The 17078-nt window shown below is 39.6% G+C and overlaps 1 protein-coding gene across 4 annotated transcripts in view; it reads right to left on the bottom strand.

Annotated features, from left to right (window-relative positions):
- The window catches only part of LOC120530819 (transmembrane protein 216-like), a 64534-nt gene extending 63636 nt beyond the window's left edge, over positions 1 to 898 (bottom strand). For 3 of the 4 annotated variants that reach the window (XM_039755466.1, XM_039755457.1, XM_039755476.1), the window contains exons 1-2: positions 821 to 864; positions 570 to 586 (exon numbers count right to left, since the gene is read on the bottom strand). In XM_039755466.1, the coding sequence (XP_039611400.1) occupies positions 570 to 586; positions 821 to 833 (30 nt within the window). In that variant the 5' untranslated portion in view covers positions 834 to 864. Of the gene's footprint in view, positions 1 to 569; positions 587 to 820 lie in introns of all 4 variants that reach the window. The other variant, XM_039755484.1, reaches the window with a different exon arrangement.
- Between the last annotated feature and the right edge of the window lie 16180 nt (positions 899 to 17078).

Raw genomic sequence — 17078 nt, 5'->3', positions numbered from 1 at the left:
GGACATATGTAAGGAAAAGACGATCTCGTATACTGTACAATGCAGCACTGCAATTTCTGATTTATAAAAAGCAATCTGCAGCTAAATGAATAATACAGAATCCTATAACAGGCAGGAGTAGGTACCCAGATGATCTGCGATTATATTTTTATTACCTGACGCTTATTGCCAGATCACTGCCACCGTACAGTTCTTTACATGTTTCAACACCTGGAATATCCACAGGTTAAACAGCGCTACGAATCGGTTTGGGAGATTGTCGAGCCCAGCAGCTTATTATCTATGCAAGGCTGTCTACAAAAGCTGGCAAAGAATTGACACAAGCAGCGCTGCCAATTGAACGTTATCAGTGAAAGATGGCACACAGCTGTGGATGAGCGAGTACAACAGCATCCTGACGTTGTGACAAGGCTGATATTTTAGGGTCGCCGTAAACCGGACGATATTCCACATATGGCAAAGTGTGAGATAATCCTTTTTATGAACAGACCAACAAACACTGATTTCTAATTAGGCATATATTCTACAAAGAAAATCACAATAAAGTATTTAATCATATGAAAGGATACAATTGGAATGCCCTTCCCTGAAAAAAATAATACAATTCAACGTTATATTCTAACAGTAAATACCATACATACATTTGAAATAACACAGATACACTGTAACAAATTCAAACACATATTCACATAATTGAATTAAGTGTTGAAAAGCATACTGTCCTTCTCTCTCTCTCTCTATCTCTATCTCCCTCCCGCCTACATACTCTGTGTATAAAACCACAAAACTAGTGCAAAGCCGTTAAGAGCTACTTTCTTACCTCGAGCCGCCATTTTTACTCACCATGGAAACGGCTTCTCCAGCAACCACGAATCACTTCCGGTAGCGCGTTCTTTAAAATGGGCGTGTCTGACGCCCGAAGCTGTTCATCTTCCTCGAATTTGTTGTCAATCGCTTGGATACAACTACTCGGTTTTACTGCGATGCAGGCTAGCAGTTAATTTTTTTTTATTATCGTATTTCATTTTCTCTTTCCTTCATTACATGCCAAAACTAAGTGTCAGTTTAATGAAGCTATTCTTTTTTAACTTTTGTAGCCGGAAAAAGTGTTTGAGATGTAAGAGTGCGATCTTTAAATCTGGTAAAATAAACGAACAGTTGTCGTACAGTTATGCATTACTAACGCGGAATGATTCTGACAGCAACATGCTGCGGACGAATTGGCTAATACACCTAGTTTGCAGGTAAACGATTAAATAGCAGAGTAAGGAGGATCGAAAGGTGCTTTATACTAACGCTTTTGTAAGTTTTACTAAAATCTTTTATTTTCAAGACAGGAGAGTGACAGGGAGCTTAAATCATAGTGGGTCTGATAGTAAAGGAGACTCCATATTTTCATTTTAATACCTTCAGGAACTGAAAAAAACAATTAGACTGAAAATACCCAATCAAGGTTTATTTAATTTTTGTTTCGTTCACAGGATTTCCATTCTGTTCCATTTATGTGTATGTTCTACTGTTACATTGCCCTCTAGTGGTCAATTTGAATATATCCAAATCTTTTGCAGTCTGTAGTGTTCTGGTATCATTTTAATAGTTAAGTCTTCCTGTTCTTCTTCACTCCACTAACCAATTAGTCATTATTATAGAACTACATTTAGTAAAAGAATGCTTATTGGCCACTACAGATGATTAAAAATGCAGCGGCACGTCTGGTGTTCAACTAGCCGAGCCAGGCACATCACTACTCTTTTCAGATCACTACTTTGGCTTCTGTAGTGGCACATATTAAGTTCAAATCCTTGTTGCTTGCCTACAGAATATTCAATGGAGCAGCACCTGTGTAATATAATATGTTGGTACCCCTCCACGAAAAAAGAAGTACCCACAATTGTCAAAACTAAAACTGAAACTGACAGAAATATTTGGTACCCATGGTTGTTTATTCCGTATTTAACACAAATCAGACTTTGCTTTAGAGTTTTGTTTCAAAAAAATATTTCAAATAATAACACAAATATAAATGGCATGGATAGAAATGAGGGGATCCTTAATCTAATATTCTGTTGCATAACATTTAGAGAAAGTCACTGCACACCAACAATTCCTGTAGCTCTCAGTGAGACATCTGCTGATACCAGCAATAGGAGAGAGTTTCCCCCCACCCACAATTACAGCAGTCCAGGTAAGCAGAGAGCTGAGGAGACTTCGTGCCAGCAAAGCAGTGGGTCCAGACAGAGTATCGCCATGACTGTTGAAGGCCTGTGTGTTGGAGCTGGGGAGTCCCCTACAGCGCATCTTCAACCTGAGCCTGGAACAGGGGAGAGTCCCGAGGATTTGAAAAACATCTTGCATCACCCCAGTCCCAAAGTTATCACGTCCTGGTGAGCTGAATGACTTCCGGCCTGTCGCTCTGACGTCACATGTGATGAAGACCATGGAGCGGCTGCTGCTTCACCACCTGAGGCCACAGGTCCGCTACGCCCTCAACAATCTGCAGTTCGCATACCAGGAGAAGGTGGGAGTGGAGGAAGCCATCATCTATATGCTACACCAATCCCTCTCCCACTTGGACAGAGGCAGTGGTGCTGTAAGAATTATGTTTCTGGACTTCTCTAGCGCCTTCAACACCATCCAACCTCGGCTCCTTAGGGACAAGCTGACAGAGATGGGAGTAGATTCATACATGGTGGCATGGATTGTGGACTATCTTACAGACAGACCTCAGTATGTGCTTCTCGGGAACTATAGGTCTGACATTGTGGTCAGCAGCACAGGAGCGCCACAGGGGACTGTACTTTCTCCGGTCCTGTTCAGCCTATATACATTGGACTTCCAATACAACACAGAGTCCTGCCACGTGCAAAAGTTCACTGACGACACTGCTATTGTGGGCTGCATCAGGAGTGGGCAGGAGGAGAAGTATAGGGACCTAATCAAGGACTTTGTTAAATGGTGTGACTCAAACCACTTACAAATGAACACCAGCTAAACCAAGGAGCTGGTGGTGGATTTTAGGAGGCCCAGGCCCCTCCCGGACCCCGTGCTTATCAGAGGTGACTGTGCACAGAGAGTACAGACTTATAAATACCTGGGAGTGCCAATACTGATGCTCTGTGCAAGAGGACAGAGCCGACTATACTTGCTTAGAAGGCTGGCGTCCTTCAACATCTGCAATAAGATGCTGCAGATATTCTATCAGACAGTTGTGGCGAGCACCCTCTTCTACACGGTGGTGTGCTAGGGAGGCAGCATAAAGAAGAGGGACGCCTCACGCCTGGACAAACTGGTGAGGAAGGCAGGCTCTATTGTAGGCACAGAGCTGGACAGTTTGACATCTGTGGCAGAGCAACAGGCGCTGAGCAGGCTCCTGCTAATCATGGAGAATACACTGCATCCACTGAACAGTATCATCTCTAGACAGAGTGGCAGCTTCAGTGACAGACTGGTGTCACTGTCCTGCTCCACTGACAGACTGAAGAGATCGTTCCTCCACCACACTATGCGGCTCTTTAATTCCACCTTAAACTTTAACACTATACAAGATATTATAGACAGTTATACCTGCCTTGCACTCTCTCCTTGCATTTTTTAGCTTGCATTGCATTTTTATCACTCTTTAATTAATATTGTTTTTATCAGTATGCTGCTGCTGGAGTATGTGAATTTCCCCTTGGGGATTAATAAAGTATCTATCTTGCTTTAATGCAGTTGTTTATGATATTTTCTAGCAGTACCAACAAATGTGTCTAGGCCATTTTAGAAGATCCTTGTACAATAAGCAATAATTTTTCTCTTTTAACATTTGCTTAGCTTTTCTTGATGATATATCATATGCATGCAGGTATACATGGGATAACTACTATTCATTTAATCACTTTTCAAGAGTGAATACTTGAAGGCATTCAGCACTTTTTTTAAAGAGCTGCAAGGGTACCAACTAATTTGTACACTTGTGAGGTTCTGTGCTGCGTTTTGCTCACCCTGGTCTTCTGATGAGTGGCATTTGGTGGCATCAAATTTCAATCCAGACTCTTTTCACATGAAGCTCATTGGTAGTGGAATGACCTGCCGGCCTTCTTTTGACCTTATGACTCCCACAATGTTTTTAAGAAACGTTTAAAGGCTCCGTTGTTTGATGAATTTTGTTTAAGTGATATTAGGCTTATGTAACTGAGGATTTTTTGTTCATAGCTCTTAACTTATGGTAGTCAATTTTATAACCTTTTCCTACAACACTTGTTTCGAAAGAGTCCCCCAGGCTGATATTTACTCAATTAATGTGGTCTTTTCTGCAAGTTGCTTTTGTATCTCTCTTAGGCTACTTGGAACACACAAGCCATTCTATCATGAAAATAAAAGTGATCCACAACTGAATCTCACGAGGCCTTGCCCGAAACCTCGAAATCTAGATATAGTGTGACAGCATGTTGGTAATTTCTGTAAGTTTCATCATGCCAAGTATTTTCACCGCTTACATCATGAAATTTGGGGGATGGCTGCAAAACTGTTTTCTATAGATATAATCAGACACAAAGTCCCTAACAATAGAAGCTATTTTTTGGTATTGTGGGAGTGTCAATTCACTTGGACAGATAAGAAAATTATCATCTACATAAATCATTTGTTCTACAATCCCAAATCAGAAAAAGTTTGGATGGTATGGAAAATGCAAATAAAAATGCAGTGATTCTTTAATTTAATTTGACTTAATTGCAGAAAGTATGAACCCAAGGTATTTCATGTTTTGTCTGGTCAACTTCATTTCATTTCTTAATACACTTCCATTACTGCATTTCAAGCTTGCAATACATTCCAAAAAATCGGGACAGTAAAGCATTCAACGCTTTCTAATGTTGCCATTCCTTCTCACAACACTTGAAAGATGTTTTGGGACTGAGGATATTAAACAATGAAGCGTCTCAGGTGTTATTTTGTCCCATTCATCCTGCAAGCACATCTTAAGGTGTGCAACAATATGGGGTCATCATTGTCACATTTTACATTCCAAAATTCTCCATGCATTCTCGATTGGAAACAGGTCAGGACTGCAGGCAGGCCAGTCCAGTACCCTTACCCTCTTCTTCCACAGTCATGCCTTTGTGATGTGTGCAGAATGTGCTTTTTCATTTTCTCGTTGAAAGGATGTTGTCTTGAAAGCAGCATACATTGCACTAAAATCTCAATGTACTTTTCTGCCTTAATGCTGCCATCACAGTAGTATAAATTACCTTTTCCAAGGGCACTGATACTACCCCATACCATGACAGACCCTGTCTTTTGGACTTGTTGCTGATAAGAGTCTGGATGGTTTGGAGCACACAGCATCCATTTCTTCCAAAGAAGATCTGGAATACTGATTTGTGTAACCACAAGCCACTGTGTGATGGTCCATCCCAGATGCCTCTGAACCCAGAGAAGTTGACGCTGTTTCTGGACATGCTTAGCATAAGTCTTCTTTTTTGCCCAGTGAAGTTTTAAGTGGCATTTGTGAATGTCATTTTGTACTGTAGTCCTTGAGAAAGGTTTGCCAAAGTAATCCCTTGGCTACGTGGCTATATCAGATATTGACGAATGATGGTTCTTCATGCAGTGCTGTCTGAGAGATCGGAGCTGTATGCACTAAAATTCCTTCAGATTCCTTGAATCATATAATAATACTAGGCACTGAGGAGGGAGAAATATAACCAATCCCTTCCAATCTTTCTTTGAGAAACATTGTTTTTAAACATTTCAATAATTTTCTCACACATTTGTTGACAAACTGGAGGTCATCTACCCATTTTGCTCTTCAAAGACTCAGCGTTCCATGGATACTGCTTTTGTATCAAATCACGATTACAATCACCTGCTGACATCAGCTGTATGAAATCATATAATTATTTAATTTGTTTACCTCATTACAGGCCCTAATTTCCTCCCATTTTTTTTTAAATGTATTGCAGGCCCGAAATGAAGGAATAGATCTGTATTAACATATAAATTGAAGCTCACCAGACAAAACATGAAATATAGTGGGTTCATACTGTCTGCAATGAAATAAAAGTCAAATAAATTTAAGAGTTTTTTTGCATTTTTCTGTACATCTCCCAACTTTTTCTGATTAGGGTTTGTAGATTCTTGTTTTGATAGTGTGCCTTGTGAGATTCCCTTTTTGGGTATTACAGAGTTGAACTTTGCTTCAGTCACTGGGTTATGTTAGTGTCACTGTAAATTTAAGAGATTAACAACTTTCTGTTTTTTCCTTTCTGACTAAAGGTTAATTCTGCTTTCTGGAAGGATCTGAGACTCTGTTTAGTGGGCTAGTGCAGGCTGACTTTTTATTTTGATTTTGATACTTCACTGCTCACATTATGAATGACAAAGATACCTGGATGGTTGCAGTCAAATAGTCACTTAAATTTAATTTTATTTAGAGCTTTCGTAGTGTAGAAACAATCAATGCTTCACTCAGTTTATTGGAGGGATAGTTGCCATAACTTTTAAAAATAGTTTTTAAAAGGCAGATGTTCAAACATTATGAATGTATGGAGCACTAGCACTTTTTCAAATGGCAGGAACCATTTAATTTTACTTGTAACCAGAACCACAAGGATTTGTAACTGACTTTGTAGTTTTATCATAAGACTGAATGTAGTATGTTCTAAAGCAGCAACAACAATGATGAAAAAGTAATATGTCTATCAATGTTTATGTAAGTAGTGAGATTTGATTACAGGGTACTGGATCTAAGAGGCAGCAGTGTGGCCCACTGTCCCAGCCTGGAATATTTATATTAAAGTAAGCCATTAATTTTCCAATGGCTATAAAGTAAAATTCATGCTCTCTGTTACTCAGCTGAATTAAACAGGCTTGATAATGGATGGATGGATGGATGGATAAATCAGCAGTGAGATCTGGCAAAAAAGAAGAGATGAGAATATCTTGTCCATCAATAGATAGCCCCCCTTGATGATCCACTGGGAAACAGACTTAGATGAAAAACATCAGAAATTTATAGTTGAAGCAAAATGGCCCAATACATTTTAAAGGTATAATAGAGTAGTACTCTGATATTTATACTATTGGTACATAATTCATTTATTTATACTGTATGAGTCAGAGTCTCATCTCCCAGAGAGCCACTCTTGCTGTAGATTTTCATTCCAGTCTGTCTGTTCAGTGGAAGTCCATTGCTTCTATTATTGTAAAACAGTGTTTAATCAGGCTGCATGCTTTGGCTATCTCTCTACAAACAGTACACGCTTTGCTGCTCTGTGGATGTGAAAAAATGTGAAAATGATGTGCAGAAGAGCTGAAATGTGCTTGTCTTGAGTTCACTCGTTTGTCGATGGCTGAAGAAGAGCATTTGTTAGTTCAAATGTAAATTGTGAATGAATCTCTGGTTTTGACTTCATTGGTTTGGTTTCATATATTTGGTTGATACATTCATCCATGGAGAATAACAAGAACAGATGGCAGTGCAGTCCTTTACATATAGTGTTTTTAAATTGGTCAAGTGGAGTCATCCTAACAGCATCATAGGCCCCAAGGCAAAGCAGTGCACTGGGGCCTCTGTTTTGGTAGCAAAACAGAAACATACATAGGCATCAGAAACAATGTGGGCCCCTATGCACCTGGGACCCCTGGCCATTTCCAATACATTAAGTCAGCCCTGGGTCCAGAGGTGGGTTAAGTGACTTGGTCAGGATCACTCAAATTTCAGCAGATTTTTTGTTTTTTGAGACACTTAAGTGTTGGCTTATTTTTGGGTTTGACATGCATAATACAGTTTGTCTGATGTTTTCAGAAACATATGAAAAATGTAACTTTTGGTGGAGATTTTCTTTAATTGTATATGTTTGTTCATATTATTAAATTATTTGTATTGTTTCAGCATCTAAAATTAATCATTCTTTTTAGGTATTTACTATACAGTTTAACCGGCCTGTTGTTTCTGTTTTTTATTTTTTTTCATATTTCAGCATTCTACCTCTAGCTGTTGTGATGGAGGACATGGATGGACTGGCATCCCAAACTAGGCTGAGAGGGCATTATAATTGATGGATAGCCAACTGCAATTGGTGCTGTTTCCTGCCTTAATTAGGAGGCAGGGATATCGGATGAACAGAGGGAGACTGCCTTCCAAGCCAGGTATTCCCCCAGTGTTTGGACACCTGCATGAGTGCATGAGAGTTGTAGTTCTGGAGGACACTGTTACTGGGGTCCTTGAGTACCACAAGAGGGTGCTGCTGGAAAGGACTACCCTATTTTGCAGAGGTTTGGCATGAATCAGATGTGCTTCCTGTGTGGAATGCTGTCGCAACAAATGTACCCTCTGGATCTAATGAATAAAAGCCATTCCACTTCACCCAGGCAAGTCAGAGTTAGAAAATGAGCAAGATAAAGCTCACCTGGGGCTGGGGGTGGAGAAATAAGAAAAATGAATTGTGTTTGTGCTGGTTTAAAGAACAAGCCTGATAGAAGGATTTTCTTCATACAAAAACATCTTCTGAACCCAGCACTTACATGGAGTGCAGTTGTGTCTGGGGATTGCGAGGTCCGAGACTTCCTTTAGTGCTCACACTGTGCAACCAGCTTTGATCATCTTCTTAGTAACCACGAGTAAAGTGGCTCCAGTTAAATCAAATGTAGTTGAAGTTTACAGGTGGTCCAACATTCCCTTTTATTTGAGTTCCTTAAAAATAAGTTGACCAGTCTGCTTGACTTATAACATTGAGAAGGACAGGAAGGCCCATTAAACAACTCAGTCCACTTGCTAATCTGAGTAATAAAAAATATTTTTTTTGCCAACATTTTAGATTTCTTAAATTACAAATTTCAAAAGCTAGGATACAGAGTGTGCAATCAGCTTCCTTGTCTGACAGTAGGATAAGGCAAAACATTGACAAAATCTATTTCCATGAATATCTGATTAACTGAATTTTTTAATAATTACGATCTCCAAAATAAAACCTAAATGTTTTCCATTAGATTTAGGAAAACTGCTAAAATCCCCCTGTGTTGTTCCTGGTAATGTGATTTTTCTATTTAACGTCTTATTTGTAAGCGTTGTTCCTGATTTCTTGAAAGGTGCTGACTTTACACTCAAATGTAATATAAACTTATTACCTTTTAAATTATGGAGCAGTTTTGAAATCCATTTTTTCTGTTGACTAAAAAGAAAAAAACTCTAACATTAAATTTTGAAGCCTATTTTTTGATTTGTTTTAAAAATCAAGGCTTTAGCACAGGGTCAGAACACAGAAACAAAGTGACTAATGATGGATAGCTCTCCTCCACTGTAAGTTCTGCAGTTATTAGATGTAAGCACAGCCGGTGATCAATGTCATTTTTCATTTTTTGTAAAGCATATTGAGCTTCATTCAATGTATGAAATGTGGTACATAAATAAATGTATTATTATGAAGCAATTGACCACAATATTTTACTTTGTACATTTGAGAAATATATTAGACTATTAGGCACTGTCGGTTGCTTTTTCCAATATGTTCAAAACAGTGGCAGCAGTTTAAAGTGACAAAGTTCATTTTTTATAATATAATATTACCCTTTAATCAGCAGACACAAAGATTTCAAGGTAACTTACAGGATTATTAAAAGTATTTTAATATTAATTCTAAAGATGTACTAAGTTACAATAGAAGATAGAGCCTGGGACCCTAAACACTGGAAATTAATGACATCAAATGCATGGAATGTCCCACAGGTCGTTCAAAATGAGCCTTAACACAAATCATTTGATGTACAGTGGCTTTTCCTGCAGAGCTGTTGGTGCAGTGGAGAAAACGGCAACATATCACACATTCATTAATTTCATATTCTCAATATTCAAGGTGCTTGTGGGGGCCTTTCTGATCACGTTGGCACACAATGGGTAAAAAGGTTAGATGGAGGGTCAGTCCACCACAGGGCTCTCCTGCACAAAGCAGTGCTCATTCATCTTTAGCCAAGCATACAGCTGCCAATTAACATCCTGTAACTTCATCATCTGAAGATTTTTGAAGCTTGAGATACGCTAGTCCATAGCTAAGGATCATTCCTCAGGGATCTTCACATACAGATGTGAATTTTAATTTTCAGCATGAAATACCACTCTGTTGGCAAATTAGATACCCCAGATGATTAACTGAGTTGAGTGGATGCAAGCTGAACCTCGAGAGATGTAATGGGATGTGTGTTTTATGAAAGTAAAGTGCATTCTGCTCTACAGAAGAGCACCTGCAGAAGGAATGAAGCACATCAGTCACTAGCAGGCTACAGCATCCTCACAGGAGGAGGTTACTTGTAGCACAATTGTTTGTCTGTGTTGAACTGGCACATTCTCTTTTTCTCAGTTTTTCCTGCATGTCTGGTTTTGTCCCACATCCAAAAGATGTATATTTTAGATTAATTTGCTAGTTCTAAACTTAGGGGTATGAGTACTCGCACTATGACCTATAAAGGACTGCCTTCCTTTTCTTCATTCCTGTACTGTCTTGTGACCATTAATGCCAAAATAGTTTTTCCATGACTCTGTAATTGAAAATTGAGTTTAGAGAAAAAAATATATCATATATTGGAAACTCCTAATGCAATGTATTAATGCTTAAAGAACAAGCTGACAACCTATGTGTGCCATATGCCCTTAGCTAATTTCAGTGTAGACATGACAATGTATAAGAAATTTCTGTTCTTAACCAAAATAATGCTTGGTTGACCACATTCAAATGACAGGCCCAAGGTACCAGCTTTCTCCTGAGCCAAGCTATACTGTGAAGGCAGTGGACAACTGGCCGTCTGCTGCGAGCTCATGCAGAGCTCTGTGTGACCGTGGAACAAGGCCAGAAACCTGCCATATTTTCATAAAGCCCAAAGGCTTCCATAAAATATTTTAAACATAGGCAGAGCAGGCCATTTGTCTTTACTGTAGCTTCATGGTGTTAAATGTGAAAATGCGCAAAGTCAGTAAACCCATAGCATTTAAAATAAAACTTTTAAAATCCTGTATTCCGATTCAGCGGGTTAGAAAATGGATGGATGGATTGGTGAATGAAAGTCAGTTGTTTGCCTTAGGAGTGTTCAAAATGAGTGCGACATATTTGATTGTTGATAATGCTTTAATGTAAGTATACCATCCTTAGCATATATTTACATGTCCTGGAAAAACTTTAATTAATTGTAAGTCTCCTATTTGAATCTTTAGGTCCCAGTTGTCTCACGCTGATGAAAGGGCAGTTGTCTTAAAATATTTTGGCCATGATGGACAATTTAAGTATTCTGGATGCTATGACTTTACTGATTTTGGAAAATGAAGACAAAACCACATGCAGAATGCAACATACTGTATATTCATGTGCGCCTCACGGAAACTGTTGACTTCTTCTATATATCTGAACAGGCCAACATTAGATCTTCATGCAAACAGTACCTACAGATAAAGATGATATACTCAAACATGTATTCATTCTTATAAGCTAAATTAACATAAAATCAGGTTTGTGACATGGAAAAAGTAAGTACACCATCACATTCATCATAATTTCAAATTCATAAAATTAGTATCAGGCCTTCCAGATTAGATGAGTATGCAGTTGGACCCTGTCTTATTTAAACTGCAGATTTCTAGGATGTGGTGTTCTCTTTGCTATTGACCATGTCATATCATCATGCCAATAATAATAATAATAATAATACATTTTTACTTATATAGCACCTTCCCCATGCTCAAGGCACTTACAAAATCAAAAGACTTTTCTAAGGCCCTCAGAAAGAAAGATGTGGATGCCTATGAGTTTGGCAAGGGATTTAAAAAGAGTAGCAAATTATTTTAAATCAATCATTACACTATAAGGAAAATCCTCTTCAAGTGGCACAGAATTCAAATGACTGGTAATTTGCCCAGAATTGGTTGACCCAGAAAATTTAGATCAAGAGATGACAGTTTGATACTAATGGAAGTCTCCAAGATCACCAAAATATGAGTGTGGGAACTGCAGGTGAGTCTGCCAAATCTTGGTGTCAAAGTGCATGCACCTACAAGCAGAGAGAGACTGCACAAATTTGACCTTCCTGTGAGGTGTGCCAGGAAAAAGCCTTTGCTGTCTGAAAAGAACAGAGTAAGACTACAGTTTGTTGTTGATCATATAGTCAAAGAACTGGTCTTCTTGTTCTCGGGATAGATGAATCAAAGGTATTGTTGAATCGCCACAGTAACAGAAGACATGTTTGGTGCAACCTGAAGACAGCATGTCAGGAGAAGAACCTCATACCAACTGTGAGGCAATGTGGTTGAAATGTTATGGTTTGGGGTTGCTTTGCCTCCTTGGGACCTAGTTAGCATAAAGTCATCAAGTTAAAGTGTGCTGATGAGGCCATCTGTCCAAAAGCAGAAGTTGAACTGAAAATTGACCTTTCAAAAAGATCTGAAACACACTAGCAAATCCACAAAGGAATGGCCCAAAAAGTAGAAATGGAGGGTTATGGACTGGCCTAGTCAGAGTCCTGTTATGAATCCAATTGAAATGCTGTGGGGGATTGAAAATACATGCAAGTACATGCAAGAAAACCCACAAACATCGTGCAACTGAAGGAACTTTGCATGGAGGAGAGGTCAATATTTTCACCCAGTTGATGCTAGATAGTGGTGGACAGTTATGCAAAATGCCTACAAGACATCTTTTCTGTTTAAGGGGGTGTGGAACGTGAACCGGACAACGGTTTATCACCCAACAGACACATTATTTATTTATAACATTTAAAATTTGGTTAGTGCACAAACCCAATTCCTCCAGCACCGATTCCCCAAAGTCCAGGTGTCTCTTCACAGTGCCTTCCTTCTGGCCGCCTCCACTCCTGTCTCTCTCTCGTCTCTCGTCTCTCGTCCTCTTCCACCCGACTCCTGACTCCGAATGAAGGGAGGTGGCCCCTTTTATACCAGCCCAGATGGGCTCCAGCTGCTTCCCGGCACTCCTCCGCGGACACGCCCCTGTGTGGCGGAAGCCCTCCGGGTGTCCCCAGTCTTCTTCCCCCCAGCACTTCCTGGTGTGGCGGAAGTGCTGAGGTCCAGGGTTCTTCAAGCTCCGAGACGCCTCCTGGCGGTGGCCACGGGCCCCTACAGGGTTGGGCTTCCAAGCATTCTACCCGTGGCCCCCAACACAACCAGGGTGGTTGCCCCCTCGTGGCCTTTTTTACAGCATCCCCTATGATGTTGGCAGAAGTACAGTATGTCGGCCTTGTGTTTCCTGAAGTCTATGACCATCTCCTTGGTTTTACTGCAATTAAGAATGAGATTGTTGTTCTGATACAACTGATTCAGTAGATAAACTTATTCTCTTTAGCCATTCAATTATTGTTGGTGATCAGGCCTATGATGGTTGTGTCCTCAGCATAATCAGCGATGAAGTTGAAGCTATGTCTGGCCACACAGTCAGAAATGATCAAGGATTACAGAAGACATTACCCTGTGGAGTGCCTGTAATGAGGGCCAGCATGGAGGAAGTCTCAATGCCAGTCCCAAACATAGTTATTCATGGTAATACTGGTTTAGAATCTGGGTGAGCAGTTTGATGGCACAGGAGTGTTAATGCTGAGCTGTAGTTTATAAACAGGACCCTGGCATAGCAGATGCTATTATCCAGATGTGCAGGGCTAGTCTGGACTGTTTTTAATTGCATTAATAAAAATAATGAGAAGAATTATATTACCTATAAAGGGAAAAATACGCATAAGCAGTAAGTTGAATATCGATATGTAGAGGTTTGCATTTGTCTAGAATTTGTAAATCAATTAGAAAGAAACTGTTTAAAGCAGAGCAACCACTGTTTAAGAAAACCATGGCCATAAAAATGAGAGTTAAAAAAGAAAAGAATGTTGTGATCACTGGGTGAAGGTAACTTCTTACGTTATGTTGATGACATACTTTAATCAGTGATGGTACTCTGCTTCTATAACATCACACCCCAGCACTATATAATATCAACATCTTCAAACTGCTACTTGTACATCTACTGCCTGCAATGAATGTGACAGATTAAGTGTAAGCACTTGGCAGTGTAATGCGGCCCCAAGGCACATGTAAATTTAAGAGCCCTGAGGATGCAATTCCCAACAGCTCATAAAGTTTCTCTCCTTTATTGCTTGTTGGTTTGTTCCCCTTGACACAACAACAGATTTTTTAACGTGCATCCAGCCATGACAGAATTACAAAATCCCCCAGATAAAAGTCTCTTCAAAGGATGCTAGTTATCTGCTTTTGCATTATTGTGTATTTCTATTGAAAAATATAAAGGATTCTGCATTTTATGGGAATACAGCTGATCTGATCTCCTGCTGCTAGTTCTAGGGAAAAGAGATTTGAGAGCTTTAAGATATCAGCCATGACTTCTGGAATGCAATAAAAAATATTCAAAGTTAACATTTAGAGCTTAGTGTGGTTTTGTAGGATAAGAAGCCAATTTTTGTCAAGAAAAAAACTGTTCAGTAGGAGATGAGCTAGCCGCATTTCGGTTCATGCCATCTACCCTTAGTGCCTTCTGTCTGGTGGTGAAGGACCTGCACCTTGAAGCTGTAATGTTTCAGATTTCATATCCCTCGTCCTACTCCGTGCATTTCCTTGTCACCTAACAATCAATGGCATTTTTGGCTTGAAAATTCTGTTGGGGCCACATACAAATTCTCGTGTATGTGTACAGACATCTCCAAAATACAAGGGGGAGTCAAACTAAAGTTAGAAAATGGGATTTATTATAAAATGGAACAAACCTTAACAAAACTGATAATGTCATTCCTCAAGGTAGTCTCCACACTTCTCAATGCACTTGCACCACCTGCCCGGATTACAGTAGAATAAAAGGTTTTGTCTTTATCCTCACAACCACTCATGCACCTGAGTTATTGTCGAACACTACATGCCGAGGGGTACTACAATCACTAGCACAAGTTACTGTGACTTGCTGGAGACCAATGTGAAGCCTGCTCTTCGATCCAAGCAGTGGGGACTCCAGGAGTCCTTTTGCTGCAAGAAAATGCCTGCCCACACACTGCTAAGAACGCCAAGGCTTACCCGGAGAAACTGAAGTTTGAGGTATTACCACATCCTACTTATCCACCAGATTTGCACCGTGTGATTTCCACTTTTCTGGACTGCTAAAAAAACATCTGGTTGGATGTCGATTCAAGACAGATGATGACGAGAAGAAAGCGGTGCACGAGAAGTTAAGAGGAATTTACAAGACATTTTATTCTGCTGGAATCCAGGGACTTCCAGGCAGGTAGTGCATGTGCATTGAAAAGGGTGGAGACTACATTGAGAAATGACACTACCAGTTTTGTTTTGATAAATCCCATTTTCTAACTTCAGCTTGACTCCCCCTCATAAAATGAATTTATCTAACTAGTGGTATCTGCCCCTCTCTTGCTAAATGACATGTAAATCCATGTAACTTCCAAATCACAAAACATCACTCAGACAAATGAAAGCTGATGTCTGGTTTGTCTCCACTGGCATTACGTGACTGTGTTGGCCTCTGACATCGTCATCATCTGACAAAACACAGCCACAGAGGTTTAAATGTTAAGTAAAATGAGAGCTTCAGAACCACCCGAAGTTCTGTAAAATCTATTGGTTACAAATTGCTAACATTGAAATGTCAACACTTCAATTTTAGAACCAAATAACTTTGAAGTGAAAAAGGAAAGAAAACACAGGTCTATACACACTGCACGACTTGAACAGTAGCAGTGCTAAGTAAGTCCACATTTTAATTGCTGAGAGTAAAGGGGCTGTCACCTTCTAGCCCCATTACAGAACTGAAAAGTTAAGGTTTTCCACATGCGAACACACATCCAAAGGTATAAGGAACACTGTAGGGCCAGTTGGTCCAGGATACATGTTTGCAGCAACTGGCATGAAGACAATTTTACATGCTACAAGAATCAACATTTTTGCATAGAAGTAATTAAATTGAGCATATGATGGACAAATGAGATAATATTCTTAAGAAGACAAACCTGAGAGTTATTTCAATTACTGACGTAACCTTATTTTGCACATCACCTTAATAGGCTGATCTCCACTGGCCCTTAACACACAAATGGCACTGTCTGCCTTTACACTCACAGCATGTTTTTCATTGTAAAATGTGTTTGCTTTCTTTTTTTTTGAATGGCTCCAAAATGAAGACTGATTAATTAAATATGTCCTTCAAGTCAATCTTTGTGTGTCAGTGGGTAAAGAGGTAAAAAGCAAATATTCAGATACCCCTGTCAGCCTGTCTGTTGGTGGATGTGGAATGACTCAGAAAAGAAAGAAGCCAAGAAAATCTCAAACAAATATCATTTTCATGAATATTTCAATATTTAGGTTTATCAATATTTATTACAGCACTGTCACTAACATTAGTATGCAACTAAAGTACTTCATTTTTTAAGGTTCACATCCCAGCATTTTGATCATGTCTCCGGGTTCTTTTGGGAAATGTTGTCCTTCACTAATGTCATACACTCCTTATATGTCTCTATCTAACAGAGCACAAAATTCATGGAAGCCATAAACTGGTGCATAGTCAAAGAGTTGATGTTCTTAAGTCAATGCATCTTTACTACATTTGTATTGATTTTTGTAAATGTGATCCGTGAATAACAAGTTTCTGATTCTTGTTGTTATGAAGACCTGTTTCGGATGATGTCATCCCTCCTTGCAGCACCTAAAGTAATAGAAAACATTATGTTTCCACTTAAATAAAAATAATCCTTGAAAGCAATGCCTTGTTCAGGTCGATGAGGCCGCCATGCCATACAACACTCTGCACCACAGTTATCCAGAGGACGTCGCACGAGGAATACAAATGGTATGGCCCTCTTCCTGATAACATACGACATGCAGAGAAAATCCATCAGCAAATAATTGAGTGCAAGCTCTCCTTAAGAAGATGGACAGCAAGCCTGAAAGATTTATTACAGTGCTGGCTGAAGCCCTGACCTTGTCCTTGATGCAGCTTGTTCCAGGATTTTGCCAACCCAGCCCATCCCAAGAAAGCAGGCAGTGTGAAATTTGCTTGTTGTCACGCGGATGGCTGAACATTTTGCACATTTTCCCT

Source organism: Polypterus senegalus, chromosome 1 (assembly GCF_016835505.1).
Source record: "Polypterus senegalus isolate Bchr_013 chromosome 1, ASM1683550v1, whole genome shotgun sequence".
NCBI lineage: Eukaryota > Metazoa > Chordata > Cladistia > Polypteriformes > Polypteridae > Polypterus > Polypterus senegalus.
Note: the sequence above shows the minus strand (reverse complement) of the source record. Positions and strands in the feature narration are given on the sequence as shown.